This window comes from Canis lupus, chromosome 6, assembly GCF_048164855.1.
Source record: "Canis lupus baileyi chromosome 6, mCanLup2.hap1, whole genome shotgun sequence".
NCBI classification, from domain to species: domain Eukaryota; kingdom Metazoa; phylum Chordata; class Mammalia; order Carnivora; family Canidae; genus Canis; species Canis lupus.
The window spans coordinates 61,774,039-61,796,681 of NC_132843.1; the positions used below are offsets into that span (position 1 = coordinate 61,774,039).

The window sequence follows — 22,643 nt, forward strand, 5'->3', positions numbered from 1 at the left end:
ACAAAAAAAGCAAACTTAAAAAAAAAAAAAAAAAAACTAGTTTCTTCTCCGTGTATCTCCTGTGAAGGGCTGGTGGCCAAAGTGGTGAAAGAAATGCACGAAAGCAGATGTGCTGAGCTTTTAGCATCCCGGCAGATCCCTCATCACAAGAGGGGAAACACGGTAGCTCAAGCTCGGACGGACTGTTGGCAGGATCGCCGCTTAGGAGCAGTCCTGGGGCGAGGAACCAACAGCTTACAGATGTGCACACTGACTCCAGCTATTCTATTTCATTCAGCCAAAATTTTTAGAAAATCGTAATGTATGGATGTATGTGCTACACGTACACTAGGTGACGGGTCGCCACGAACATCATGACATGTTTGACATACATGACGTAACCCGTGTCAGCCTTTCCTGGCCCCGTCTGTCCAGACTGTGACTCCTCGGGCCCGCAAAGACCTGGGCATGAGACGCGGGGGTGGCCGCGCGGGGAGATTCCCTGCGTCCTGGGACCTCCGGCCGCTCGGATTCCGGGAGAGGAGGCCCCGGATTCTCCCTCCCGGCAGGGGGACCCGCCGCGGCGCCCGCGCGCTCTCCGAAGCTCCCGGTCAAAGACTGCGGAGAAAGGGAATCCGGCGCCAATCGCCCTCCGGAACCGAGGGGGGCAATTCGCTTTGCACCCCCTTGGGGAAGTCCGAGGCAGCTTCTCGGGTTTCCGATTTTCTCATTTGCGTGGAGTCAAAAAAAAAAAAAAAATCCTTACGCAATTATTAAGTAGACAGGGGGAGGGGAGAGTGATGGGGGGGAGGGGGGTGGAAAGAAACAGTCATGCGTCACGTGGGCTTAGTTATCATGCATAAAAGGAAGGTTCCGTCCGTTAGCGACTAGTTGTCAAACAACTTGCAGCGAGCGTCTGGAGCACGCTCGGGAACTCCGCACAGCGCCTGCCTCCTCCAGCGCCGCAGCCCCGAGCCCAGGACGGGAACGCCTCCGCCTCCGCCTCCGCCGCCGCCTCCGCCTCCGCCGCCGCCTCTGCCACCGCCCGCGCTCCGCCCGCGCCCCGCCCGCCGCCGCGATGCTGGCCCGCGCCCTGGTGCTCTGCGCCGCCCTGGCGGTCGTCCGCGCAGGTGGGTACCTGGCTCCCCGCCGCGGGGACTCCTCGGCTGGGCGATCGCCGCGGAGCTTCCGCTCGGACCGCCCGGACCCGCTGGGGGCTTTGGATGTTTGACCTGGTAAAGGGCTTGGACCGTTTGGGGCCCCAAGGACTGGGTGTCTCTCCGAGCTTTGCCACCTGCTCTGCTCAGCCTGAGCCAGTCACTTAGCGGGTGTGGGTCTCCCTTGTCATCCGCTAATACGTAGGACTGAGTAGGGATACTAATTTGCCGATGGTCATTATGATAAGGCTCGGGATCAATCAATATAGGAGATGTTCTGCTCTTGGGGAGTGGGAGGAACTGGTTTACGTACCCTAGTTGGTGCTTTCCTGACCCAGGAAAGCCCAGGTTACTTTTTGAAGATAAGCAAAACATTTTAACAGTAAGCTGTTTTTACGCTGAAATTTCTCCCACATTTTGATTAATTGTACTAGATACCTCCACTTGACTTTTGAGGGTGCTACTTCTGTGAGGTCCTTAAAAATGCTAATTTGAACATCTCCAAAGTTACTAAAGACAGCTTGGCAACATCGCTTCCCTGGTTGAACGTTGTTGGCCTTATTGAATTTAGATTTCTTGAATTTATTTATGTAAAGTTGATCCATACAATTCAATGTTAAATGAAGATTAAAGAATGAATCATTTACTGTCCTTACTTTTTTTTGTAGCAAATCCTTGCTGTTCCCACCCATGTCAAAACCAAGGTATTTGTATGAGCACAGGATTTGACCAGTATAAGTGTGACTGTACCCGAACAGGATTCTACGGCGAGAACTGCTCAACACGTAAGTGTGCCCTTGGGGGTGCCCTCATTTGGACTGGGGATATGTCCAGTTACCATTTTACATACTAGTGTCTCATAATGGGTCCTATTAATCTTTCCCTCTTCTGTTTTTGCAGCGGAATTTCTGACAAGAATAAAATTATACCTGAAACCCACTCCAAATACAGTACACTACATACTTACCCACTTCAAGGGAGTCTGGAACATTGTCAATAACATCCCCTTCCTGCGAAATACAATTATGAAATATGTGTTGACATGTAAGTACAAGTCTCTTTCTAAGGTTTTCAATTTCCTCAAAGAAAAATGTTCTTTATAAGACTTTAGATTATTAAACCTTTTAAGATTTTATTTATTTGAGAGAATGAACCTGAGTGGGGGGAGGGGTGGAGGGAGAAGCAGACTCCCTGCCCAGCAGGGAGCCAGACAAGGGACTCAATCCAAGGACCCTGGGATCATGACCTGAGCCAAGGGCAGATGCTTAACTGATGGAGCTACCCAGCCGCCCCTTTGCCCTCTATCTTAATGGCCCAAAATATTGACATTTCGGTCCCATTCAGTTTGTAAAGTTCTGTCTCAAAGTCAGAATTCTACTTACAATCCTGTATACCTCTTCTAAATTCACTGCTCTTACCAATCTGAAAGAAGCGTGGTCCAGTTGTTAATTGAATATCCATGGACCACTGGTTTACAATAGGTTATCTTTGATGGAATTAAATTCGGTCTTTAGTGCCACTTTGCACGTTGTACAATAAAAGTGAACATTGATATGTCTTGCGTATAGGAACAAATAAAACAATATTTTTTTCTTAAATTTCAGCCCGGTCACATTTGATTGAGAGTCCACCAACTTATAATGTGAACTACGGCTATAAAAGCTGGGAAGCCTTTTCTAACCTCTCCTATTATACCAGAGCTCTTCCCCCTGTACCTGATGACTGTCCAACACCCATGGGTGTGAAAGGTGAGTACGGGGAGGCAGTTAGACATGTATTCATTGCAATAGGGATTGGGTTGCTACCTAGAAAATTCAGCCCTGAACTATCATTTATTTGTTAATAAAAGCATATTTTTTGCTTGAGGATATCTGTGAATCTCTAAACTATTAAACTATCCTATGAAAGTGGACATTTTGGTATAATATCTTCACATTTTCAAATTCTTTCACTAAAACCAAATTAATACTAGTTAAAGTAAAACTATTCAATGTTTCCCTATATCTTAGAACTTCCATTTATATTATAATCCTATTTACACAGATGAATACAGTTCACACCTTTATTTCTCCTGTAAGTGAAGAAAGCCCCAGACTAAATTGACATTCACTGCTTGCTTGAACTTGTAAATGAATTCTTATCTTAGCTTTCTCATTCTTCAGGCAAGAAAGAGCTTCCTGATTCAAAAGAGATTGTGGAAAAGTTTCTTCTGCGAAGAAAGTTCATTCCTGATCCCCAAGGCACCAATATGATGTTTGCATTCTTTGCCCAGCACTTTACCCATCAATTTTTCAAGACAGATCATAAGCGAGGACCAGCTTTCACCAAAGGATTGGGCCATGGGGTAAGAAATTCAAATTATAGCAAAAGTCATACTGAGTACTGATATGAAGGAGATACATATACACACCAAATCACTCCCTTGTTAAAAAATTCCATCTATAAAAACCTTAGTGGAATTTCCATTTTAATTCACTTGTTTAGTAAAAATACTCAAGCACACACACGCATATATACAGACATTATTATTTGTAATTTGAATCTTACATTTTTACTTTAAAATATTAGCACTGCAAAAAGTTGCATCTTCAAAAAAGCTATTTGTACTCTGGTTATGCTGCTTTAAATATTGAGATTTTTGCAGCATTATTACACAGTTCCAACTTACCAGTAAGAATTTTATATCAATAATATATTTTCTGATGCTTATTAAAGGAAATATCATATAGTGAAGCATATTATATACTTATAACTCTACACAAGACAGGTTTGTAGTGTCAGAGGACAAACTAATTTACTATTTAGTGGTTGTGAGAGAAATGTGTTTTATCAAATTATTTATTATTTAATGATGAATTACATTATAGAAACTTTATAGAACTTCAACAGCAACAAATTAAAATTTTTCCATAATCTTCCAGGTGGACTTAAATCATGTTTATGGGGAAACTTTGGATAGACAACATAAACTGCGCCTTTTCAAGGATGGAAAAATGAAATATCAGGTTTGTTCCATTGGAATATTAAGAATTGACTCACAACTAACCCATATTTAAAAACTTCCCCTGATTAAAATTTAATGTTTGTACTACTGTTGTTTCTTAGGTAATTGATGGAGAGGTGTATCCTCCTACCGTCAAAGATACTCAGGTCGAGATGATCTACCCACCTCATGTTCCTGAACACCTGCAGTTTGCTGTGGGCCAGGAGGTCTTTGGTCTGGTGCCTGGTCTGATGATGTATGCCACCATTTGGCTGCGGGAGCATAACAGAGTGTGTGATGTGCTTAAACAGGAGCACCCAGAATGGGATGATGAGCGGTTATTCCAGACGAGCAGGCTAATACTTATAGGTAAGCAAGAAGAGAAAATAATTTCAATAAAACCCTCTCCCCCAGAGAAAGCTGGCATGTTACTTTTTATCCGTTTTAAGTAATTCTGGGAGAATGTAGTGAATGGAAAATCACATGCTCCATATTTCAGTCTTTGAGCGTGATTGAGGGTATTAATACTTTTCTGTTTTGTTGGTAAACCAGGACAAAATAGAAGTGAAAGAATAGCAGATTAACAAGATTGCATTTCAGTTGCTTGATCAGAGAATTAATGCTCTAATTTTTTTGTTGTTGTGTAAATAGGAGAAACCATTAAGATTGTGATTGAAGACTATGTACAACACTTGAGTGGCTATCACTTCAAGCTGAAGTTTGACCCAGAGCTGCTTTTCAACCAACAATTCCAGTACCAAAACCGCATTGCTGCTGAGTTTAACACACTCTACCACTGGCATCCCCTCCTGCCTGACACCTTGCAAATAGATGACCAGGAGTACAATTTCCAACAGTTTATCTACAACAACTCTATATTATTGGAACATGGCCTTACCCAGTTTGTGGAATCATTCAGCAGGCAAATTGCTGGCAGGGTAAGCCTTGTTATTGAAAAAACAAAGGACTAATCAGAATTTCTGCCACCAAAGTGATCTTTCTGAACTCTTACTGAAAGTTTAATATTTTGCTAGCCAATTCTTTTAAAAAGCCCAATTTTTGGAAGTCTAAACTTGTAGTCTCCAGCTATCAAATAGCGATATGTAGTCATAGCTTAATATTTTTGAAAACTATTCTATAATTATAGAATCTGCAGATTATAGAAATATTTCTAACTTATTTTGGGTCTCAGCTGGGAGCATTAGTCTTCCCTCCTTTGTACCCAAGGAATGAATGCTTTTAAAGTAGAGATCATCATAAAGATGCCTAAGACCTTATTCTACAATTTAATTCATTTCCCATAGGTTGCCGGTGGCAGGAATGTTCCAGCTGCAGTACAACAAGTAGCAAAAGCTTCGATTGACCAGAGCAGACAGATGAAATACCAGTCTCTTAATGAGTATCGCAAACGCTTTAGGCTGAAGCCCTATACATCATTCGAAGAACTTACAGGTGAGAGAAACTTCTTAAGAATCAAGGGTCAAATGGAAACAAGTTGAAAGGGAATTGAGCAAAGGGTTAAAACTTTTTTTTTTTGGTAAAGTTTTTTATACATTAGTTGAATATCTGTTTTTGTCACCTTCACAGGAGAGAAGGAAATGGCTGCGGGGTTGGAGGCCCTTTATGGTGATATTGATGCCATGGAGCTGTATCCTGCCCTCTTGGTAGAAAAGCCTCGTCCAGATGCCATCTTTGGTGAGACCATGGTAGAAATGGGAGCACCATTCTCCTTGAAAGGACTTATGGGTAATCCCATCTGTTCACCTGACTACTGGAAGCCTAGCACCTTTGGTGGAGAAGTAGGCTTTAAAATCATCAACACTGCCTCAATCCAGTCTCTCATCTGCAATAACGTGAAGGGCTGTCCATTCACTGCATTCTCTGTTCAAGACGGACAACTCACCAAAACAGTCACCATTAATGCAAGCTCTTCGCACTCCGGTCTAGATGACATCAATCCCACAGTCCTACTGAAAGAACGGTCAACTGAACTATAGAAGCCTGTTAATCCTATTTATTTATTTATATGGACGATTCCTTTTAACTTAATTATTTAATATTTATGTTAAACTCCTTATGTTACTTAACATCTGTTAAGGAGAAAGGGGTCATACTTGTGAAGATTTTCATGTCACTATTTTAAAGATGTCTTCGGGTTAAAGAGGAAAACAGTTTTCTGTTTTATAAATGAGTTTGACATCCTTTTACTTGAATTTCAGTTTATATTATTATTATGAACAAAAGCGAAGATGTTGGATATTTAAATGCTGTTCCAGGATGACAAAATGCTGCAAGTTTTTTTCGACACTATCGGGATTTCTAGTGTATCTTCCCTGGTGCATTAGAAGCAACTACCTGCACACTTTCTTTTCTTCTGTTAGCCACTGTGCTGGTAGAAACTCTCTTCTGATCAGTTTACTTTCTTGTTTCCTTGATTTTTAAGATCTGAGTATACCTTTCTTTGGACTCTGTCTATACTTTCTTACCTGAACTTGTGTAAGTTTTCAGGAAAACCTCAACTCAGGACTACTAGTAATTTAGCTCCTCTTAAGAGGAATGAAAGGAAAAAAAAACAGCCCTTAAAGGACTCTATACACAACAGTATACACTTATTTTAAGTGAAAGGCAGCGATCTTTTTGTAAATTAATTTTAAATTGTAACAGAAGGCTTCAATGAGGCTAATGACTGACAAAGAACTGTAGGGGGTTCTTGATGGAAGGAAGTCGTATTTCTATTAAGAATATCCTTTCTCATTTAAAAGCAAAGTCAAATTCTGAATAGTTCCCGGGAAGATAATGTTTCTTTTCCACATCTCATTGTCAGCTGACATTTGCTGGTACTGTATACTTAATTTATTGAGGATTATTATTTGTTTTGTTAGGATGTTATTATAAACTAGGTTTAAGCTGCAATCATTTTTTTTTTTGCATTATGTGAGAATCAGTATATCTTCTTTGAGATTAACTCTGAATTATTATGTAAACACTAAGAGAAATTATTTGAGATCTGTGAGTAAATTTTCAGGAACCCAACTCTGGTATATTGAAATATGGCAAGTTGGAATTGAAATATAGATTTCCCTATATACCAGCCCACAGAGAACACTGTGTCTCATTAACCTGCATGTACCATAAGATCTTTACAGTTTTGAGGGACCTATGGATCCTTCATTAAGTCATTCAGCTATAACTTATTGAGGACACAGGTGCAAATATCACTGTGGGTTTTAATATTTTTTGTGGATTCTAATATTTTTAAATCATGCACTGATTACAGATAACATCAGTATTTGTAAATGAGAAAGCATGTCTTTAGGTAGAGAAAGAAAATGAAATTTTATTAAAGGAAATAACTCAGGGGAATTTTTAAGATTTTATGTTTAAAAAGTTAAGAAATAGTCAATATTAGAAGGGCTTATGTAAAAACCTTTTTAACTTCACTGAAAGAAATTTTGTTATTAATATCAATGCCGACTGAATTCGGAGTATAATATATGAATGTTTTGGTGCCTCAGACAAATGTGTATTTAAATTAACTTATGTAAGATGTAAGTATTAACAAATGCCTGTTTATTTTTATACTATCTAAGAATGAAAAATCTCTTCTAAAATAAATTTTTGACTGTTTCCATATATCTTTGTCATGATGTATGATTTCTCTGAAGCATCTATTCCAAACCAGACTAGCTGTTAATGAAATGATTCTGCCCTCCATCAGAGGTATCCTAGGATCAGTTATCCCTTGTTCACTATAACACTGTATTGGAAAATGTGTGCTTTGTGCTATCAGATAGCAACAATTGTGTTTTGATTGCCTAATCTAGAAGGAAAAAAAACAAGTACAAAGTACACAGAAGGCAAAGAATAAGACAATGTCTTATTTTGAAGGTACAAAATAAAGGTACAAAATTAAGGTACAAAATTAAGAAGTTCAAAGAGATGTTCTATTCAGTTGATACCTGGCTCATGGACTTCTGTTTTCCCAATCATGGTAATTTGATAATATCAATATCCACATGGACCACCTATTTAACATCCTACCCGGCTTTTCTCTTCCTTGACCTTCTTCATTCCTGTGATGGCTTCTTCCACCTTATTTTCTATGACTATACATATCTTGATCTTATCATCAGTTGCTATACCATTACCAAAATCTTGATTTCAAGCATCTTCCTTGACTCCCCTTCTAACTCACCTATCTTAGTACTCACACTTTAACATGTTACTCCCTCTCTAGTTCCACTGAGCCTACTGATCCATTGGCCTCATCACTATTCATTACCCTCATTTATCTCATTTCCTTACAATCACTCGTCTACTTTCTCTCCATTGCACTTAACAGGCTTGATTTCATTTCTGCCATCCTTATCTGCTTATTTGACTTCTTAGTAGCATTCAGCACAAATGTCTGTAGTTTCTTTCAGTAAAGATTTTTTTCCCCTTGGCTTCTTGGTTTGATACTTTCCTGGTCTTCACCTTCACACTTAAAAAATCTCATCCTCCACTGTATCTATAAATTGTAGTATCTTAATTCCCTGCTTTTTATCCGCCCTCTTCCAGGTTAATCTCATCTAAGAACTTGAAACATTAATTATCACTCCCAAACATTTCTCCAGAACAATCTCAAACTGTCAATTGACAACTTATCCACTCAAATCCATACATTTAATGTCCTATTTTACAATCTCTGCCCTCTTTGTACCAATCCAAAATAATCATCCAAAGGACACCACCATGCTGTTCTCAAGCAAAAAACCCCACTTTCCTTCACACCCATAGTCAATCCCACAGCAATCTTGTTGATTATAACTACAAACAAATTCTACACCTCTCACCTTTTCTCTAACTCCAATACTACTAACCTAGTTGATACAGTTCTCTCTCAACTGGCCTTCCTTCTATTCTTGCCTCATTCCAAACCATTCTCCTTATAATGATGAGAGTGATCATTTTCAAACATACATCAGATATGCTCCTCTCCTGGTTGAAATCTTCCAATGACTTCCTATTACACAATGGATAAACCTAAACTCCTCATCCTATCTTAAAGTGTCTCAGTAATCAGACAGACCCCTGCCTATCTGATCTCATCTACCATAATGTCCTACCTTTGTTTTCTGTGCTCCAACCACATCTGCTTTCTTCTGATTTGTTCACCATCAGGGGTTCTCAAGCTGCTGCCTCTGTTTAGAATGCTCCTTCTTCTGATTTCCACATGGCTAGAACCTTCTCAATGTCCAAATCTTGGCTCAGATGTCTGCTTCTCAGAAAGGCCTTCTCCAATCACCAAACTAACTACTCTTTAAGCTCTTTCATCTTCTTTTTGGTGTTTGTTTCTGTTATTATCTTGATTTGTATGTTTATTATCTGTGTCCCCTCAGTAGAATTTCATGTCTATGAAAGCAAGGACCTTGTTTGCATTATTTACTGCTCTCAGAACAGTGTCTGGTACTTAAAGGGCATTACAAAATATTCAGTAGGTGAACAAGAATAAACTTCATGAAAAAAGTAAAATATATGGTGATTCTTAAAGAAAGAGTAAGCTCTTAGAAGACAGAGATATCCACTCTGGAAAAAATATTTGGACAGTTTTTCTAAAACTAAAAATTCCCTTATCATGTATATTAGTTTTCTATTGATGTTATGACAAATCACTACAAATTTACTGGCTTCATACAACACAAATTTATTATCTACAGTCCTAGAGGTCAGAAATAAGACAGATCCAATGTGTTAAAATCAAGGTGTCAGTAGCGTTGTGTTTCTTCTGGAAGCTCTAGAGAGAATCTGTCTCTCACCTTTTCTGGCTTCAAGAGGCTAACTGCATTACTTGGTTCATGGTCCCTTTCTTTATCTTCAAAGCAGCAGGATAGCACCTTCTAATATCTCTGACTCTGATCCTCTTGCCTCCCTCTCATCAGGACCTTTTTTTATTACTTTGGGCCAATAAAAATAATCTGGGAAAATCTCCCTTCCTCAAGATTCATAATTTTTTTCACATACACAAAGTCCCCTGGGCCCTGCATGTAAGGCAACTTATTCACAGGTTCTAGAGATTAGAGTCTAGAAATCTTTGGAGGACCATTATTTTACCTACCACATTATACAAGCCAGCAATTGTACTCTCAGGCATTTATCCCAGAAGAATAACTATGTTCACATAAAAATTTGTGTATGAAAGTTCATAACAACTTTATTCATAATTGCCCCAAACTGGAAATAATTCAATATCCTTCAAAAGGTTAACTGTTAAACAGACTGTGGCAAACTGTGGTAGAGCCACACCATGCAGTACTATGTAGTGAAACAAACACAACTAATGATACATGCAATAACTTGAATGGAACTCAAAGGAGTTATGCTGAGTGAAAAAAAAAAAAAGCCAGTCTCACAAGGTTATCTATTATCATATATATAATATATCTATTATATATATGATCTGATATTGTGCTGATTGAATATTTTTGCAACTTGATTGAGGTGGTAGTTACACAAAGCTACAGATGTGACATAATTGCATAAAACTATGCACATACACTCACACAAATGCATGTATAAATGGTGAAATCAGGGTAAGTCTGTGGGTTGTACTGAGGTAAATTTCCTGATTTTGATATTGGATTATAATTATGTAAGATGTCAACATTAGAGGAGGTGGTATGAAGGTTGCATGGTATCTCCCTATACATTTCTTTGCAACTTCCTGCAAATTCATAGTTATTTAAAAATAAAAAGTTTTTTTTTTTTTAAAAGGAAGAGATGCAATGCCATTCTTGTTGGCAAGAATAAGTTTACAGGCCACTTTTGTAATTTGATTTCCTTGACTTTTATCCAAACTGCCACAATAGACTGTCTTAGAGTGGATACCTAACCAAGCTGGGAAAATAAAATTCTCTCGAAAAAAAATTCAGAATTAGGATGGAGATTCTAGTTCAGTCTGACAACTGCATAGTTGACAATGGTAGCAATGCAATCTAATGGATAAACCAACAAAAGTCTTTTCAAAAAATGATATGAGAACAATGAGATTAACGAAGTTTACTTCCTAAAATTAGAAAAGTTGCTCATCAAAAGACTATGCTGGGAAAATGAATAGACATGCCACAGATCAGAAAATAGTCATGACACACACATTTAACAAGGACTGGAATATAGAACATATAAATAACTCTAAATAGTTTAAAAAATTAAGTAGAATAAGCAGAAGACATAAGCAGAAACTGACTGAGAAAGATATATGAATATCCAGTAAGTATATGAAAATATGTTGAACATCATTAGTCATCAGGGAAATGCAAACTAAAACCATGGTAAGCTATACTAGACACTTATTAGATTGATTAAAATTTAAAAGATTAAGTGTAATGGTTAATTTTATATGTCAACTTGGCTAAGATACGATGCCCATTCGTCTGGTCAAACACCAGTCTAGATGTTCCTGTGAAAGAATTTTTAGATATAATTAACATTGAAATAAGTAGACTTTGTGTAAAGCATATTATTCTCCATACTATGGCAAACCTCATGCAATCAGTTGAGGGCCTTACAAAGCAAAGACTGACATTACCCAAAAGAGAATTCTCCTTAAGAGTGCAACACAGGAATTCTACTTGGATTTCCAGACTGTTGCCCTGAAGAATTTAGACTTGACATCAATTTCTACCTGAATTTCCAGCTTGCTGGCCTGCCCTGAAGATTTCAGGTATCCCAGCCTCCACAATCCCTTAAAATCTGTCTCTGTTTCTGTCCCTGTCTCTCTTATTTGTAAAACTGAATCCCTGATGTTCTCTCACTTTCCTTCTCAATTTTGCAAGTAATAGGGAGATTGAGAAAGAGAGAGAGAAAAAGAGAGAAAAAGAACCAATATGTATCATTGATTACCAAATGTTCACAAAGACTGGAATAAATGAAACTCTCATAATTGCTGATGGGAGTGTAAAACATTATACCCACTTTGGAAACCAATCTGGCAGTTTTACATAAACACAAATGTACCCTATAATCTAGCAATCCACTTCTAGCTTTTACGTAAGAGAAATGAATAAAAGTGCACACAAAATACTTGCACAGGAATGTCCATAGCCACTTTACTCATAATACAAAAAAAAAAAGGAAAATAATGCAAATTTCCATCAGCAAGAGATGGGATAAGGTAAAACAGGTGGTGGTATCTCCACATAATGGAATGCTATTCATTAGTAGAAAGTAATGAACTACTGATACTTTTGATAACATGGATGAATCTCAAAAACATGTAGAGGGGAAAAAAGGCACAAAAGAATACATATTGTGTGACTCTAATTAAATAAAGTCCTATAAGGAACTATCTAAAAGGAAAGTAATCAAGAATCATAGCTGAGGGAAAGGGAGTAGCAAAGATTACCTGAGAAGGTGCATAAATAACAAAGCTTTCTGTAGCAGTAGAGTGGTATGAGTGACACAGGTATATCTGTCCTAAAAAGTCATTGAACTGTCCATATAATCATGTGCATTTTGACAAATACAACTTATATCCCAATATAACTTATATCCCAGCAATAAAAAAGTGAAAATATGCTGGGACTGAATAGATAATTCCCAACAATATTTTTGGGGTCTATGTTTATTTTCTGCATATATTTGTTATCTATTATATACTCATCATCTTATTGTAAATGCTACTTTTATTCTATATGACAATCCCATGGAGAAAATATTGTTACTATCATTTCACTAAGATAAAAACAAGCTTAGAACCATTCCATAACTTACCCAAGCACCCACAGAGCTCAAATGTGTTTAATTTCAAAGCTCTTTCAATTATGAGGCACAGCATGGACAACAGTGGTCCTCTATTAATATTTCAGTTACACAAATAGTTCCCTGGCTGAAAAAAATCATGTTTTCATCATGTATTCTTCTTTTCTTGAGAAATATTACAATTGTATAACCATATAACTGTACTAACGATCATTAAATAAAGAGATGACATGACTTCCTTCAGTCACTGGAAACATCGGTTTTTAAAACTTTTCCTAACAAGAGACTCACTAAACCCTCAAACCACTCCCTTTTATTTTGTCTTTAGACATAGGAAAAAAATAGCTAACAAGGGAAGTCAATGAAATGCAAATCTCATATATTTGAATGCAGCTATTATCATATCTTTCAGTTTTCTTATCAGGAGAAATAATGATATTCCTTTTCTCTTTTTCTTTTTGAGGTTACATTATTTAAATGTGACTGCTTTGTATCCATTTACCTTCCCTAACACAACTTAAAGGAACAAATTAAAACACACACACACAGAATTATGTCCTCAGTGTGTGCCTTCTTCCAAAAAAGTTTAGTTCCATAACTTAAAGCGGGGTCCTACCTAATTTTTCTCTCCCTCCTCCTAAAAACATGTGGACTAATATCTGGACTTTATGGTCCTGGATGTACTAACATCACATTATATTATATAACACTAAATATCCATTTCAGATTGGATTTATTAATTTCCAGCTTATGTATTACATATTTCATACTATCTACATGATCACTTTAGTAATCAAGAAACAGTTACTTTCAAAATTGACTTTCTGATGTTCCCTCATTTTCCTCCGTTCCATATAGATAGGTGATAGATGATAGATAGATAGATAGATAGATAGATAGATAGATAGATAGATAGATAATAGATAGATATCTTTGACAGGTGTTAGAACTAATTTAATAATGTTTTAAGAACATAATATCACAGACTTAGAGAGCTCAGAGCTGCTTTATTTCCTATAGCTTTCAACAAAGCTGAGGGTAAAAAACAAACAAAAAAAAGATATGAAATCACAATTGTCCCCCAACCTCACCTCCAATTCCAATGTACTATCAAGGACTCAAACTTTGGTCGCATTTAGCCACAGTCTGGCTATGAAGGAGAGGAGAGTCGCTTAAGATAAACAGTAAACAGTTTGGTAAATCATTCTGCTTTTTAAGCCAGACATAAATCACTACTTTCAAGGATCCTCAATAAACACAACTGTCAATCAAAAGTGATCAGATTGCTTTCATTCTAATAATTAATTTGAATGCCTAAATTAGGTAAAATTTATTTTAGCATGCTATGGAAACCCAGAAAAAGAAATGGTCACACTGTCTATGAGCTGAAGCCACAGGGAAAAAAATTCAGGGAAAAGATCGTTATTTGATAAAGATCACAGGGAGAGTTATCGTCAGTTTACTTCTCTGTTTCTTTCCTAGATGTCTCCTCACTAAAGTCAAATGGAAGAAGCTTAAGATTTGAGTTGGTCTGGTGCTATAGCCTCTATGGCTTCTTTGGCTTCCCCTGCGTCTGTGCCTTTTTGAGAGTGAACCCTGGCCAGAGAACACTCACTTGTTCTTTCATGTTCCCAATTGCATCTAATAGGTGATGTGGAAGCAGCATAGCGTGACTTTCTCTGGCTATTACTCAATACCTGTGCATGATGACAACATTCATAAAGCACAGGGTGGGATATATTTTACATGCTCTTGAAGTAGTGTTTTCCACTTACATATTACTGGGAAAGAAGCAAGGAAGAAAGGCCAAGAGGTAAACAATCTTTCTCTGTAAGCAAAACACAGTTGGAGGTGATGCAAAGCAAAAGAATGTTTCTTTAGCCCATACCCGGAAGCCTACCATTTAAAATGTAAATTTTCTGTAATATTGTCATGGTATATTTTATTTAGACTTGGCTTAGCACTATTGGGTAATAGGGTAATAGTCTAAATATTGAGTTACTGAAATGCCGTTTAAATTGGAGGAAGCCTGCTTCAAAGAATGAGAGCCTTCAAATGGTAGAAACAGAATAACTGTATTAAAGCTCCCAACTTTGGGGAATTTAACACCAAATTGATGCAGCGCTCCCTTTTCTCATATTAATTCTCTTTATTATTTACAAGGTTATATATATCATAAATATTCTCAAGTAACTTGAGGCTGTAGCATTGACTTTCTGTGACATGGAGAACTAGAAATCCCTCTGGATTTCATTTTCTTCAATTATACTATGAGAAGTTTTAGAGAAGGCTACATAATTCCTTGTCTCACACCTGACTCCGAAATTAACTTAATATCTACGTATTCTGGGCACCTGGGTGGCCCAGTGGTTGAGCATCTGCCTTTAGCTCAGGTCGTGATCCCAGGGTCCTGGGATCGAGTCCCACATCAGGTTCTCCACAGGGAAACTGCTTCTCCCTCTGCCTATGTCTCTGCCTCTCTGTGTCTCTCATGAATAAATAAATAAAATCTTTAAAAAATATATCTACGTATCCCGTGGTAACAATATAGTTCTTTGTTTTTCAGATGGTTTAATGGGCATAAGAGACTGGGGATAAGAAGCTCAAAAAGATTCACCCTGTCATAGTGTTATAGGAAACATTACACAGTGTTTTTTATCTTGGTAGTTGTGGTAGACAGAATCATGTACCCCACCTCCTCAAAGTTGTCCAAGTCCTAATTACTGGAATCTGCCCTACATTGCATAACAAAGACTGCAGAGGAATAAAGGTTGCTAATCATCTGACCTTAAAGTAAAGACCATCTTGGATTATCCAATGTAATCATAAGAGTCCTTGTGGGTATGTGAAAGAAGGAGGCAGAACAGTCAGTGTCAAAGTGATGCAATGTGAGAAACACTCAAGGAGCTATTACTGGCCTTGAAGATGGAAAGAACCTAGGAAGCATAAGAGGCAAGAAAAGTTATTCTCCCATAGAGCTTCCAGAGAGGAAGGCTCACCTTGATTTTAGCCCAATGTGACCATTTAGGACTTCCAAACTATAGGCTTATAAGATAATAAATTTATTAATGAGTTACAAACAAAATAAATTTGTTAATAAATTGCTACTAAATTTAGTGTTTATTATCTTATAAGCCCATTTTTTCTTTTTTAAAAAAATATTTTATTTATTCATGAGAGACAGACAGAGGGACAGAGACATAGGCAGAGGGAGAAGCAGGAAGCCTGATGCAGGATTTGATCCCAGGACCCCGGGATCACACCCTGAGCCAAAGGCAGACACTCAACCACTGAGCCACCCAGATGTCCCCAACTTAATGATTTTTCAACTTTATGATGGTGCATTCAGTAAACATTGTACTTCAAATTTTGAATTTTGAACTTTTCCTGAGTGATGCTCTCTTGTGATGCTGGGCAGCAGTAGTGAGCTGCAGCTCCCAGACGTAACCTCATTTTATTTTAAGTCGAGGAAGATATGTACAACAAATTGTATAGTGCAGGGGCGCCTGGGTGGCTCAGTCAGTTACAAGTCTGTCTTTGGCTCAGGTCATAATCCTAGAGCCCTGGGATGGAGCCCTGCACCAAGCTCTCTGCTTAGTGGGGAGCCTGCTTCTCCCTCTCCTGGTTCCCCTGCAATGAGCTCGCTCTCTCTCTCTCTCTCTGTCAAATAAATAAATAAATAAAATCTTAAAAAAAAATCATATAGTGCATTTTGAGCTCAGTCTCTTTCTAGTATATGTTAATGTTTTGGTCTTTTTTGGACCTGTTTGTGGCATCCCACATAGACTGGCAGGGTGTGTGCTTCTTGTTTCAAGGGCCTTATTACTTATTTGTCTTAGGTCTTATCTCACACATTTGCTTTAAGTATAGTCTTTAAGTTCATGTAATCATCATTGAATTTCTTCAGAGATTTTCCTCCTTTTTTGAATTTTCTCTGCAAATACTGGCTGTGGAGTTGATTAACTATCTTCCTTACCTGTATGCTCACTCTCTGCTATATCTGTCAGGATCAACTCTAGTCTATTGTGTATAAATTGGAGGAGATTTTTAAAAAAGAATGTATAATTTCTTTCTTGGAATTAAAATTGAAAATGAAAGTTTCTATGTTTATTGCAGCACTATTTTTAAAAAATATTTTATTTATTTATTCATGAGAGATGCAGAGAGAGAGGGACAGAGACATAGGCCTCGGGAAAAGCAGGCTCCCTGTGGGAAGCCTGATGTAGGACTTGATCCCAGGACCCTGGGATCACACCCTGAGCCAAAGGTAGATGCTCAACCACTGAGCCACCCAGGCATCCCTATTGCAGCACTATTTATAATAGCTAAGATATGGAGGCAACTCAGGTGTCCATCGATAGATGAAGCAATAAAGAAGATGTGTACATATACACAATGGAGCCATAAAAAGGAGAACTTGCCATTTGTGACAACATGACTGGACCTAGAGGATATTATGCTAAGTGAAATAAATCTGACAGAGAAAGACAAATATCATATGATTTCACTTATGTGGAATCTAAAAACTGGGGCCCCATGCCACTGCCTGCTTTTCTTCTGACTCTCCTCCATAATCAGGGTTGTGGGATCAAGCCCCCTGTTGGGCTCTGCACTCAGCATGGATTCTGCTTATCCCTCTCCCTCTGCTCTTTTCTCCCACCCCTTTGCATGCTCTCTCTCTCTTTCTCTCAAAATAAGTGTGTACATACACATGTATGTATGTGTGTGTGTGTGTTACATATGAAAATCAGTCTGCATTTTCATCAATTTGGGGGACCAGCAGTCAGTAGAATTGAAAGAATTCTGGTAGCAAACAGTCTTCTCTAGATATTTTCTTAAAGCAGTTAATTCAACCTATTTAAGCCATATGGGTTCCTGGACCCCATTAGGCAGAATGCTGGTGTCCACAAAATACTGAGTGAATATTGAAGGACTATGAAATCAGAAAAAGTGAACTTTAGGACGGAAGGGAGGGATATACTACCAGGATTACTTTTACTGCATTTAGGAGAGGGAAAAAACAGTCCTAAAACCTGCACTAATTATGGGCACTGATCACAAACATAGGACCACCCATGGGAAACTGAATATAAATTTGTTTTCATTATAACTCGTGTTTCGTGGGTTTTTTTGTTTTGTTTTGTTTTTTTGGAGGGGCTGCAGTGTGAACAGTTTACGTAAAGGGTGGGTGTGGAAATATTTATAAAGGAACATAAATAAAATGAGTTCTTACGTAACTTCCTCTGAATGAATCTTGCTAATGTTTTCTTGGCTTCTAAGCAATCTTTATCAAACTAGGAAGTGGTCAGCCAGACCTGGGGGAGACAAGACAATCAGTGGGTATGTAAACAACTGTATGTAAATCAGTAGGGGACTTATACAATTTCTTCTTCTTTTTTTTTCCCAAGGAAAACGTAAGTTTGCTTTATTTCAAAACAGTAACTTCTTCCATTGGAGCAGTGGCCAAAATTCAATACTGATACAAATATAAGTTCCTTAGGAGGTCAGAATATGTAATTCAGGCAAATTTTCTGAATTTTTTTAAAGGCAGAATTTTCAAATCATCAATTAGAAACAATGTAATCAACATATGTAAAATAAGTCACAGTTCAAGTTTAAGCTGAATAACATCTGCTAATATTGAGAACATTGCACATATTTTCAATGACTTAGATGTCTACCTATCTCCACTTCTTTTTACTAGATTTAAATAAATCCAAGTATTTACTCATGGTAGGAGATTCTGGCATTAACTATAGCTGAGTTTAACAGAAATACAGAAAACCATAAAGATTTATCAAACATTCACAAATGATCACTTAACAGCAATTCCTCAGAAGCTCTCAATGAGAAAGGCTGTTCCCCAAATAGCACCTAAGGTTTGCTGTATAATGTAATTCAACAGAACAGCACTCCGACCAATGATAAACAACTTACAGGAAATTATTTCGCCTATTCAATGTTTCACTATAGCTACTATATTCCACCAATATTAAAAATTTTAAAACCCTATTATGCTGCCATTTCCCATTAAGTAATTTTGCAATGAGTCATCTTTATGATGCCATTTATTCAACTGGAAAAAAAAAAAGATGGTACATTCTGGTTTTCACTTGTTATAGTGAAAAATCAAATTATTGAATTAAATCTATATGAAACCTACATTTTTTTTCTCAGTGCTGAACAGCACTAAAATGAAAGCAGCTTTCAGTCTTGGCTTTCTTTTAAACGAAAGCATTATGGAATTTTCAGCAGTAAACATTATCTGGTTCCTACTTGAACCCCATTTCCCAAGGAAATGAGATAGAGAATCTAAGGTAAAAGCCTTATTCAAGGCAAAAAGGTTCCAACCCTAAATATTTCACTCCAACAACCTGTGTTTCATCACTGAGTAGTAAATGATTACTGACAACTAATGATGGTAACAGTATTACCCTCACTGATGTCATTATTAAATTTTACATACTGTGTTATACCCAAATATATGCATAAGACATTTGTCCAGATAAATTAGTGTTAGGAATTAAAAACTCACAACTACAAATGTCCTTTCTTCTGAAATCTATATAAATGTTTTCAAGCCTAGAAACCTAAACATTATGACTACACATTAGAAACATGTTACCTCTGAATACACGTTATGGAAAACTTCAGAACTAATCTCATAAAATAAGAGAAACCCCACAAACTTAGGGTGCTTTTGTTATTGCTGAATCTAATTAGACTTAAAAGGATACCACTGAATACTAAATTCAGGTATTTACTAAATACTGTTGATTTCTACTAGCCAAACAGCCCTAACCAACCAACAGCTGGAACAAGGATAGTTTTTCTCGGCTCACTGTCTATTAGGAAGTTGAAACATTTTCAATTAAAGCCTTCATTTTTCCTGTAGACTTCAGCATGTGTGGCCCAAACAACACTATTTCTGAGGTGACCTCAGATGCAGGTTTTGGAATTCCTTTTTCAAATTCACCTTGACTTATCGCTTCGATATCAATAAGCAAATTTCTTTTTCAGAGCCTCTGCTATGAGGGCAGCAGGGTAGCCCTCATAGCATCCACCGGTTTGGGCTTTATATCCTGTTCTGACCTTTTTTTACTGACTGCAGTTTTACACTATTCATATCTTTAAGGATCTCTAGCATTTTTGGCATATCAGATTTCTTTGGACTGCTCTTAACCAGAGTCTTTCCAGCACAAGCTTTTTTCTCTCTTCGCTCTTTTATCAAGTCAACAGAAGACACACTTTGGTGGAGCCCTGATGGGGGGAGGGGTGGGGGTGGTGAGGGAGGCCGGGAGACAGAGGGTGGTGCTGCAGCCACAGATGTGGTAGGTTCTAAATCACCTGCAGTGAGATTTTGCTGTTCTTGCAGGGTCACAATTTTGGCAATCTGTGCTCTGAGAGCAGCAAAGTTCATTTTCAAGGGCACGGATCTTCTGCAATGCTTCCTCATTTGCTAGTGCGGTCTTCTGTTGAGGCTCTTCTGGAGACAGACTTGGTAAGGAAAACTGTCTGCTTGGCTGCTTCTCAAAGAAAGGAATGTCATCCTGAAGGGGTTGCCTTGGTCTGACGTCTGTCCTTCGTCTCGTTGAACACTCTCCTTCTTCTTTAGCTACCCATCCAACATCAGCAAAGGACACCACTGCCTCTTCTCCTGGATGGCTGGGGCTCTGTTGTAGGTAAGCTGAAACCAAACTCTTGGACCAATATTAAAAATTGGTCTTGGACACTGGATCAGAGATAAGTTAGTACCAATTTTTCTTACGATACTTCGAGATGAACCATATGGCTTCCCAGACCAGAGTACCGATTGCATGCTTACTCCAACCTGTTGAAAAACCATCCTAATTAGTCGCTTAATCCAGCCAAGCATTTAGATGGCAAAGTGTCTCCAAATTTGCATTTCAAGTACTTCAGGCATATATAGCAGCACATGGTCCAATAAGCACACTCTGCCTCGTGGCAGCCAGGTGCCTTCTTGAGCTGCTCCAGCTTCCAGCTTGGCTCTCCCAGGGAGGTACTGACTTATACAATTTCTTAGACTTGAAAGGTTTCTTATCACATCTCAGCCTCTCCCGACCTTTTCATTTTCCTTTACCCTGAATTCATTGAGGCAATTAGGTATGCACACAAATTAAGAGTTTGAAACACTCAAGAGCAGTTTAGTAAGAAAGTAGAGATTTTCAACCCTACATAAAATGTCTGCCATGTAGATGAAGCTAAGCAGAGGAGAAATATAGTAATAATGCTTTGTTAAAAATATGATTCTTCCTAGATTGATCCTAAAATTGCCATTTATAAATTGCCCACTTTAATTACGGGTGAGTACAGTGGGATACTTCAGTGAATAAAGTAGCAAATCCTAGAGGCGTGGTCCACCAATTCCCTAGTCCACATTATCTTTGGACAATCCTTAATGAGACTTTGAGGATTTTATTTTATTTTATTTTATTTTTTAAAGATTTTATTTATTTATTCATAGACACAGAGAAAGGCAGAGACACAGGCAGAGGGAGAAGCAGGCTCCATGCAGGGAGCCCGATGTGGGACTCGATCCCGGGTCTCCAGGATCACGCCCCAGGCTGCAGGCGGCGCCAAACCGCTGCGCCACCAGGGCTGCCCGAGACTTTGAGGATTTTAATACATTGTTCAGAGTCTTGCACATCTGCCCCCTTCCCCTGCCAAAACTCTTGCCCACTTTTTAGATTACAAGGGCTGTGTAGATAACCCATTCAATGGTCCATGATTTTCAGTACTACTCCATTTCACTCACCATCTTCTCCTTTCCTAGGCAACCGTTATCATTGTTTAGCTCTGTACTAGCTCATAAAATTTAACCCATGGTCTTTTCCACTAACTTCTGTACTTTTCTTTCCCACCTTAACTTATACTTCATTACATTCCTACCACATGCAAGCCTAATTCCTTATTCCTCAATTTTATTTCAGTCAGTCAATCTTGAGTTTTCTTTCTTTCTGATCACACATTCTTATCACCCAGAGTTAACTTTTCCCAATATTTTGGTATATAATATCAAATATCTTAACTTGAACAGAAATTTTATTTCTTTTTTATGAACTCAAACCCATGAATTCTTTATTGCTTATAATTTTAAATCTTTTAAAAATATTTTTTATTTATTTACTCATGAGAGACACACAGAGAGAGGCAGAGACATAGGCAGAGGGAGAAGCAGGCTCCATGCAGGGAGCCTGATGTGGGACTCGATCCCAGAACCCCGGGATCACACCCTGAGCCAAAGGCAGACGTTCAACCGCTGAGCCACCCAGGCATCCCTATAATTTTAAATTTTGATGAAAACTCCCTCACTATAAACTCTACATCCTATCCTATACAAAGCTAATTATATAGCTTTTCATTTCACAATTGGGCCTTCACTACAATCAGGAATTGACTGAGAGAAAACTCTTTAATAAGCCAATAGCTGAGAAGCAGCAGAGAGGGAGGTGGCACAGGCTAGGCAGATTAACAGGACATCAGTTGGCTCACTCCCCACCCTCTGCAACCATCCTTCCTTTAGCAAAACCCCTACCTTAATTTCAGATGAGAAATTTTTACTTTCTTAAAACAAAAGATAATTCTATAAAATGAACCAATCATCAAATGAAAAGAATTTATAGAAATGAAACACCTGATGCTGACAATAATGAATTCAGTATGTGTAGAAAACTGAACTCAAGAAATTTTTCTGGAAAGTAGAATAAAAGATATGTGAGGAAAATGGGAAATAAAAGATGAAAGAATCAGAGAAATCCAGGAGA

At 38.1% G+C, this 22,643-nt stretch overlaps 1 protein-coding gene and 1 pseudogene across 1 annotated transcript; one reads left to right on the forward strand and one right to left on the reverse strand.

Annotated features, from left to right (window-relative positions):
• The first annotated feature begins 886 nt into the window (after positions 1–886).
• On the forward strand, positions 887–7,752 carry PTGS2 (prostaglandin-endoperoxide synthase 2). The gene is made up of 10 exons (XM_072830853.1): positions 887–1,109; positions 1,805–1,921; positions 2,037–2,180; positions 2,741–2,884; positions 3,299–3,480; positions 4,058–4,141; positions 4,242–4,488; positions 4,771–5,057; positions 5,424–5,571; positions 5,707–7,752. The coding sequence occupies exons 1-10, from the start codon at positions 1,058–1,060 to the stop codon at positions 6,114–6,116; spliced, it is 1,815 nt and encodes a 604-aa protein (XP_072686954.1). The 5' UTR covers positions 887–1,057; the 3' UTR covers positions 6,117–7,752.
• Positions 7,753–19,484: 11,732 nt separating this feature from the next.
• On the reverse strand, positions 19,485–20,859 carry LOC140634747 (mitochondrial fission regulator 1 pseudogene; annotated as a pseudogene).
• Between the last annotated feature and the right edge of the window lie 1,784 nt (positions 20,860–22,643).